The following is a 9,231-nucleotide window of genomic DNA, read 5'->3' as shown; positions in this document are numbered from 1 at the left end:
TATGTGTATGTGTGTGTGTGTGTGTGTGTGTATATACATAAAAGTAAAAAATTATTGCCCTAGTCCTACACCTTGAGTGAAAAGGAAATACTAAATGTAACTACACCAAGAGGGAAAAGGACATTTTGCAGATTGGTAAATTCAATAAACCGATTTGCTTAAACACATCTACTTCAAAAGAAATAAGAGCAGTTATCTGTTTTAAATCACTCCCAATTATTCTCTTAAGAACTGACTCTTTTTCTTCTTTTGAATTGTTTTTAAGGACACTTGAATAGATAAGTTATTTCCTTCCTTAAGATCTATCCATCCACCTACCTAAACACATGCATACATGTTTTTTTCTGTCACAGTATTTCCTATTATTTTTGGAAATGCAACACCCTCTCATCTGTATCATTTTGTTACCTTACCCTGGCAAAGTACTAGATACCATATATTATTTTAAGTGACTAAGTTAATTGTATTGAGGACTTTCAGGAGCTGATAAGACTTTAAAACAACAACAACAATAACAACAACAAAAAACACTGCCATATCGTATTAACTTATACTATTAACTCTTCTTCGATTATCAAAGAGAACTTAAGAAATATTAGGTGAATCATCAATGTTTTGGCAGATTTTCCCTTTTAAGTCAGTGTTAATGAAAAACATTTATTATTAATTTCCCAGTACCCAGTATACAGAAGTACAAGACGCCATTAAGTACCTGGTGTTCTATTAACCTGGAACTGGAAAACACCCAAATCCTGAAATCTAATTGCTGCCTAATGAGAGAAAAGTGAGAATATCTAATCATCATCACTGTAGCATTCATGAACTTCCTGATTCTCTGTAAGGGTGGGTTTCAAACTTTTTTAAGACAGGGGACCCTTTGCTCAAATTTACTTAAAAGTATATATAGAGTTTGTTTTTAATGGGAGCCCAGAAGACATTTTAAAAGTCAATCCTTAAAACATGTCCCCTTGGAATGGCGAAAGTCCTCATTAGCTGTAAAGATGAAAACTGGAAATAAATGCCAGTGGTTAGGCAACCAGAGCCTTAAAGGCATGAGATACAAGCATGAACGTGAAGCTGATATACACACATAAAGGTCACTGGAATAAAACTACGGCATGTGTGAGTATGACAGTGAGCCATCAAAACTTCACGCAACCTTAGCACCCAGAAAAGGGATTGAGCAAGAGGAAAGGGATTGAGCAAGAGAGCGAAAGTAAATGAATGGAGTAAATGATTTTACTAAGAGTTAACTTTAAAATAACTTAGAAGTTAACCTCGTCGATTATCTTAGAGAAGGGCAGCATTTTAATACTGCCAAGGAGATCAGGCAGTTACAAATTAAAGTATAACTTGTAAATTAGGATTAGTTTCATCTTAGTGGCTTAAAAAGACAGAAGTTGATTTCTCTGCACGTCCAAGCCAGAGTAAGCTGTCCAGGGAAACGGGCCTATGCCCTGAGCAGCCGTGTGCGCATGGGAATGCTCCACACTCATCATCCCCACTAGGGATTTATTCAGTATGTTTACCTGCTTTTTCTATCCACCCGCTCGTCCTTTTGATCCTTCTGGATTAGAGCTGGATTGGCCACTCGAGGGCTGACATTTAGTTTACTGGAACACATCACACCATAGGGACTTAAAGCACAGAGGTTCTTAACCGACACACTGCCACACAGACAAAATCAAGGTGTCGCCGAAGGGTGACCGATCTGCAAACCTGCTAGTGCCCGAGGACATGAAACCATCTCACATGCGTTAAGACGGGCACTAAGTGGTAAAAATCACCCGCAAATCCTCTAAACTTTCAGGATCTGGGCCCTTGAAACAAGCTAACATATACTTGTTTTGCGTCTCTTTGTGTTCGGGCCCTGGCCTTTTCTCCAGAACGGTGGAGGCCAAGGTCTAGTTTGGAAGTGGGATAAAAAGGAGTACAAGGTAATGAACACAAATACCTTTATCTTTTTTTTTTTCTTTTTGCCTAATACATATAGTTAAATTTGAATAACTGCAAAGAATGCACTCAGTTACAGAATACATTCTCAGCAGGGTGACAACTGATTCTTATGGCAGAGAGGGAGGCATGAAAAAACTCTTACACATTATGATGGTTTGCAGACCTCCGCAGCTGAACCCTCCCTGAGAAAATCTCACACTGGGCTGCCTCGGGCATCACAGGGGCAGCACTGACACGGAAGACACAGCAAATCCATGTAAGATCGGTGCCTCAAAACGATGGCGTAGATGCCTGTGATTCAGTGACCAGAAGGCTTTCTCTCGACTGCACGGTCCTGTTGAAAGGTGGCCTGGGGGCTGCCATTGGCTGCCTTGTGGATGTTATTTATGTGTGATCCTGAGAGTGTGGCTCAGGCTTTGAGAATTAAATAAAAACAGTTTCTAATTCAAATAGTTATTCAATACATCACTAATTACATCAGGTACTAAAAAAAAACACTGACAATATCTGACTACAGCTAGTTATTTTCTCTCATCAAGGAAAAGTCAAATCCAATAAAATTATTTTTAAAAAACTAACGTTTTCGGCTGTTTTACTCTTGCCGAAAAAATAAGTTTTGAATGATTTTTAAAATTTTTTAGTTACGGTTGTTATGCATTTAAATTAATTGCTAATTGGGATATATAATTTGATACACGATTTAAGTAAACAAACATTAAGTTATTCAGCAGATGGTTAAATGTTAATAGTTTTTAAATTAAACGTTTAACTTAAAAATTTTTAGTTATTCTTAAATCTGAATTGAATTTTAAAAAGGTTTATACTTAATTCTTTTTCTGTATAGAGCACAGCTATAAATATAGTACATAATAAATATGCAGTATATCTCTGGTATTAAAATATTTATGGAGGAGAAATTAGGGAAAAAATCTAAAAATGTTCTTAGGGGAAGGATAATTTTTTAAAAGGTTTAGAAACTGTTACAACATCATCTATAAGAAGGGAAAGTGAGCTGATTCAAGTCACTCCAGTGGGCGAGAAGCACTCTAATTTGCTGAGTACAAAAATGTCAATTAAGTAACCTCACCCCCTCCACCCCCGCCCCACGCCCCTGCAAATGTTCACTGTTTAGTGAACAGTAAGTGGTGAGAACTTTGCCTTGTTCATATGAAAGTGGGTGAGAACAATAAGCACACTTAAAAACAGTACGGGGCTAAGTGAGTCATGTGATAACTGCCGAAGCTTTTATAAACACTAGGGCCCCATGTTACACTACTGTTTTGACTGTGGTGATCACTGCTGATGTGTTTAATTTTGCTTTGAGTCTTTTAATCTCTTCAAAGAAGGTAACAAAATTATAATATTTGAAAGCTTTCCTCAAACACGAAAAACAGGGAACCGGAAGAAGAAAGACTCTTTTCCGCACAGTATTAAGGTCAGGAAGCTTAAAAACTTCAAAACCTTTTTCCCTTAAACCTGGCGACTCAACAGAATGACGTCTTTGTTGATGGACTGACTGGATATGCCACGCAGACCCCCTTTATTCTAGTCCAGAACTTTATGTGTAAATCAAACCATAAATGGAACACCTTGACTTCAACAGGTTATTCAGCATGTATTCTTCTCACGTATTGCCAAGCTCATATTACACTAAGAACCAGTGGGAAGGCCAGGGAAACACCACACTTTCACCCAGATTTTTTAGCGTCTGAAATCTTCCACAGGTGTCCAGAGAGGAAAAAGGTCACGGCCTACGGGTCAAGTCAGCGATCATTAGGTATTACTGTAACAGAAGGCATCTAAATAACCACTGTGGGTACATATGGTGCAAGACTAAACGTGCATATTACTTACAAGGTTATTTTTCAGTTCATAAAATGAATGCTGAGCAGCATGAAATTAGAATTGTCAAAAATAAAAGTTCTAAAACTTGTCTCTCCACCAGGGATCTTGTCTCAAGTTAAATTAAAATTTTCTGTAGAACTGTAAACAAAGAAAACTGAAACAGGTAACAAATTAAAGGGGAAAAATTGCACCCGCAAGTCCATGTGGCCAATCCCACACGAAGCCCACTACCTCCTACCAGGAATGGTTTTGGCCGCCGATTCCGCCCAGGAATCACATCACTGTTCTGCACACAAAAATGCTGAGAATTCTCCTTGCCCAGAAGTGGTTTTTGAAAAGGATAAATGCATTTTAACATACATAATTCAGTTTGCAACAAACCACAAAAACAAAGGAGAAGCAGCCTGAAAAAATGCATATACATATGCTGTAATAATCTGATCAAATGCCACTGAAACATTCTGAGTGAAGCCTTTTGAAACCCTCGAAACACTAAGTTGCTAAAAAGTTAAATGTTCTTTCTATTTTTCCGTTCAACAGCTGACCTTATTCTATTGGCAACTCGACGTACCTCACCTATGATCTTAATCGCAAGGGTGCACAGCCAACGAAAACCATCAAGGCCAAGTGACCCCAGCTTCTAGCTCTGCCTGCGATCAAAGCCTTAAGAGTGTTTCTGCAGAGTCCACACACTGCAGAGGGCTGCCATCTAAGCAAGGCGACACGCCAATGGCAACAGAACTCCTTGGGATCGATGTGATGATCAATCAAATAAGTTTCCAGATTTCTCTTATAATAGGGCCGAGTTTCTCAGAGGCGGTCAAGTCCCGTGCCACTGGAGTATCCCTCCCGACCCCCGAGGCACACAGAAGGAAGCCGGCCGTGTTCACCGGAAGCACAGACGTTGAGAGGAACTGCCAGTGGACTGACATTAGCGGGGGTCTCTGGGGAATGGACTTAGCTCAATTATAACTGCAAAGCCGCCAGGGATTTTTAATTATTAAAAGGTAAGCCATATGCCAGAGTAATAGAAGACAACTCAGTAATCAAGAATGGCAAGAAATGGTAGTTCTTAATCTGTTTCTACTCTTCATTTTGATACTCAGAAAACCTTTCCTTAGCAGAAAAAGCTACGTGCGAAATATAAATTTGAAAAAGGAAAGTAGCTAAACATGCCCCAGCGACCGATTCCTGTGTTTACGGATTTACTTAAATATCCATATGATACAGATATGATATTCATATATATACATATATGAAATTTTAGATGAAGAATTAATAATACCAGCTTCGCTACTAATTTTGCAAGCCACTTCTTTAGGTCTTGATTTCTTTGACCATAAAACAAACAAACAAACAAACAAACAAAAAAACCAGGGTAATTGTATTTGTCATTAGATAATCAAAAGACTTAGAAATCCCTAAGAGACATGAGGAACTATTATTTATAATGATGCTAATTATCTTTGGCTTGCTGGCTCTTACAGATAGCATCCTGAGAAAAACGACATGGCCAGTGCTGGTGGGAGGAAGACACAAGACAGTGCATCATGCATCAGTTAACGGCCACTGGCCGAAACCAACAAAAGACGGCTCACATTCCCACTGTATGCTGAAACTCTGAATCAACTTCCAAGCAGCTATTTCAGCTCTTATCTAAAAAAATAACTGACCAATAGTTGCCACCACATCTTCCTGATGCATGAACTTTCCAAACTGTTACCCACACCCAATCCAAAAGCATCACGTACCTGCCCCAGAACTCGCCCTGCTTCACCTTCTCCCACCCCCTTATACAGAGCCAGTGGAAAGTCTTTCAAAACAACGTACATCTTTCCTCTCCCAATTCACTGTATAGAAGAGCCCTGACGACCCCAGAACGATGGACACGTTTGTCTTCTCCATCTCATCCTGCTACTGATGGTTTAGACTGGACCCGGTCCTTTTTTCTGGCTGCCATATGGTTCAATAAACCCTTTCTTTCGGACAACTTTCACCCTCAAAGCTTTGAACGGTAAAAGGCACAATGAAGGCAGGCAAGTTGGCCTTGTGGAAGGAGCAGTGAGAGGCAAAGGCCCCGAGTGTAAATATGCACATTTAGTCCTGCACCGTATGTACCCACAGTGGTTATTTACGCACCTGCTGTTACAGTAACACCTAACGAGCACATTTATGACCTAGTCTGACTCGCTTAACTTGCCTCACCTTGGTTTCTTCACTTGTCACCTCAGGACACTGGACCTGATGAACCCCCAGATCAAGTTCTAAAACTCTAGAATTCTATAAGCGTAACACATATTTTCACTGGTTATTTCTAATAAGAGAGTGGTAGAAAACAGTAACTCCCTATGACATTTAATCTTTTAATTTTACTTTTTGGAAACAGACAATCCCATAGATCTTCAACCGAAAAAGGCCCAAATATTTCTGGGTTATTACATTTTCAAAGAAGTCTCTAAATGAAAACAAAAATTAAAACAAACCAACAACAGAAGAAAAAACAATCTCTGAGGGCTAAAATAACCCTAAAGGAAAAACAAAAACATGTCCCCTCTCAACCTCACATCACTATAAGTAACTGTTAAATGACACTTTTAAAAAAATGAACCTTCTATTAGAAATTTAAGAAGCCAAATACAGTCATAAAAAATTGTCAGGTAAACAGTAAAAACAAGTGGTAAGATAGTTCTCTCAAGTTGTTTCTGAATCTCTTGCTTAACCAAATAACTCAGTTTCAAGCTACAAGGATATGAAAAGCAAAACTTTCAGAACTCCTTGGACAAGAAACTAGCATATTAGGAGTAGACACATTCCATTTCGTTATCTTAACTTAAACTCTCCGACAGAGATTATACTGTACTTGAACTTTTACACAGGATTCCCACCCTTCCTCGGTCAACTTTATGACTTGATTCACATATGGAAAGTCTTTCAGAATAACTTTTGAGGTGTTTTTTTTTTTCTTTTGCCTTAAAGGCCTCCGACAGGCGGCTTTTGAGTCCAAATCATCAGTTTAGGTTCTCTTAGCTTCCAGTTTGAACTCCGGGCTCACCATGGTGCTGGTGGCTCGAAGGTGACAATAACTAGGGGTTACCGATGCTCAGAGGCATACTGTGCAGCACTGTGATGGCTCTGAAAAGCATTTTCATAAAATGTGGGCGGGAAAAGGGATGTTTTCTAGAAAATACTAACAAATAATTAAAATGAAGCTCTCCCACCTCTCCCCAAATCAAAACAAAAAACAAAAAAAACAAAAAATCTTTATCAAAAATGGGGCTAGGCCTCTTCATTTCATTATCACTGACTCTGGATTCAGCTGACATGTCTTACCTTCTGATGCTTTGATCACATATCCCCCCTTCTTTTCACCGGGAGGCACATCAAGCAGCTGCATAATTCTGTCCAGTAGCCCGTGGATTATCTCAAACCCAGGATTCTTGTTGTAATAAACAGCACAGAGATGCCTGTAGTTTCTTGCACCTACATCTAAAAAAAAAAAAAAAAGGCCACATTGACCATTACTTAAGAATCTGGTCTACCCCAACACAAACTTGGGCAAAGACAACAAAAAAGAAAATTGATTAGTAAACACATAGAGAACCATTTGGAATGCAAGATAAGATGGTTTTTCAACCCTCTGAGGTGTTATTATTTGGGGGAGCTGTGGAAAACCCTCAATGTTGGCCCAGGAACAATAAGGCTTCACAGTGGTATAAATTGGTGAAACTCTTTGTAAATAATTCAGCAACATGTATCAGAGCCGTAAAACTTCTTTTATTCACAATACTGTACAAAGAAAAAAAATCCTAAATACAAAAAAAGGCTTCAAGTAGAAAGACGTTATTTCTACATAAAGCAGTATTTCCAATAATGAAATCAGAAACCAGCTGAACTGGGGAATGGCTACATAAACTGCAGTACAATCACTCATCAGAATAATGCATGGCTAAAAAGCAGCTTTATGAAGATTTGTTATAACAGAGCTAGAGCTAATACTTGAAATAGTAAACAAAAGAACAGGAGGCCAACCTCAAACACAGTCAAAACTAAATCGTGTTGTTTAAAGAACATACATAGGTTGGAAAACTAGGGAGCAAAGAAGGGAATGACTATCACAGAAGTCAGAACTGTGCTTGCTCTAGATAAGGGGAAGGTGGTATGATGGGGAAAGGTCTTATCAGAAGCTTTAGGAATATTCCGCTTTTTAATTTGGACACATATAGTGTGTGCTTTATAGTAATCTTATAAAACCGTATGTTCTATACACTCTTCACAATTAAAACAGGAAAAAAAAAAGCAGTATATGAAGATAAGAATCACAACTCTGTAAAAATGTAACCGGAAGCCAAAAAACTCCATAAACAGGTAAAAGACTGAAAAGAAATATACCTACATGTTGACAGAGGTTATGTTTGGGCAGGGATTTTTCCAAGTTTTATCTATTTTTCCAATTTTTTCTTGATTAATATATATTATTCTACTGTAAAATTCAGAACTTACAAAACATAATATTTCTTTAAGTTTCAACAATCCAAATGAACCCTGATGGGTGACTGAATAAACTGTAGTTCATCCACATAATGGGGTACTACTCAGCAGTAAAAAGGAACAAACCAATTGACAGACTTGAGAATTTACTCTCAAGGGTGTTATGCTGAATGAAAGAGGCCAGTCTCAAAAGGCTACATACAACGTGAGTCCATTTGCATGACATTATGGAAAAGGCAGAACTACAGCAAGGAGAATAGAGAGTGCCTAGGGTGAGATGAGGTGATGGGGGGCGGAAACGTGACCACTATGAGACAACATGAAGGGTTTTCTGGGTGACAGAACTATTTTGTATCTTGGAGTGTGGCTACGAAAATCTAAACCTGTATTAAAATTTAATTTTTTATAAAAGCATGTAGCGGACGTGGTTCTATAGTGTAGCAGTTAGCACATCTGCTTTCCACGCAGAAGGTCCTGGGTTCACGCCCCAGTGGAGCCACTGTCCATGGTCTACGGCCATGCCACTCTGAACAAGCCTGATGTCTGATCTGGGAAGCTAAGCAGGGTCGGGCCTGGTGAGTACTTGGATGGGAGACCACCTAGGAATACCAGGTGCTGTAGGCATAAATGATAATAATAAAAAATATATATATGTAAAAAAATTAAAAACCATATAGCATATAAAGATACACTCAAATTCAATGGTGATCATTTAACTTTATACCATTATATACACTTGGAGCCTTTTAATAAATTCTGTGAGAGACTACTGCTGTAACACAAACACTGAATAAATGTTGACTGCATTTTGCTTTTCAAATTAGGAAAAGAGAAAGAACGAACTAATGTCTATCTGTGGCAACAAACTGAAAATGAAAAGCTGCTTCATATTAGCAGGCACTGAGCAATTCTTCCACAGATTTATTCTGAGATGCCCTACAC

At 38.6% G+C, this 9,231-nt stretch overlaps 1 protein-coding gene, 1 non-coding gene and 1 pseudogene across 2 annotated transcripts in view; 2 read left to right on the top strand and 1 right to left on the bottom strand.

Annotated features, from left to right (window-relative positions):
* Positions 1-9,231, bottom strand: part of FARSB (phenylalanyl-tRNA synthetase subunit beta) — a 58,765-nt gene that overhangs the window by 12,265 nt on the left and 37,269 nt on the right. Inside the window, exon 16 of the mRNA XM_006906671.3 lies at positions 7,132-7,287. Within this exon, the coding sequence (XP_006906733.1) occupies positions 7,132-7,287 (156 nt within the window). The remainder of the gene's footprint in view (positions 1-7,131; positions 7,288-9,231) is intronic.
* On the top strand, positions 8,716-8,788 carry TRNAG-UCC. Its single transcript has one exon. It is a non-coding gene; the product is annotated as a tRNA-Gly (tRNA).
* Positions 8,798-8,913, top strand: LOC112475432 (annotated as a pseudogene).

The sequence above is a fragment of the Pteropus alecto genome, unplaced genomic scaffold, assembly GCF_000325575.1.
Source record: "Pteropus alecto unplaced genomic scaffold, ASM32557v1 scaffold110, whole genome shotgun sequence".
Lineage (NCBI taxonomy): Eukaryota > Metazoa > Chordata > Mammalia > Chiroptera > Pteropodidae > Pteropus > Pteropus alecto.
Note: the sequence above shows the minus strand (reverse complement) of the source record. Positions and strands in the feature narration are given on the sequence as shown.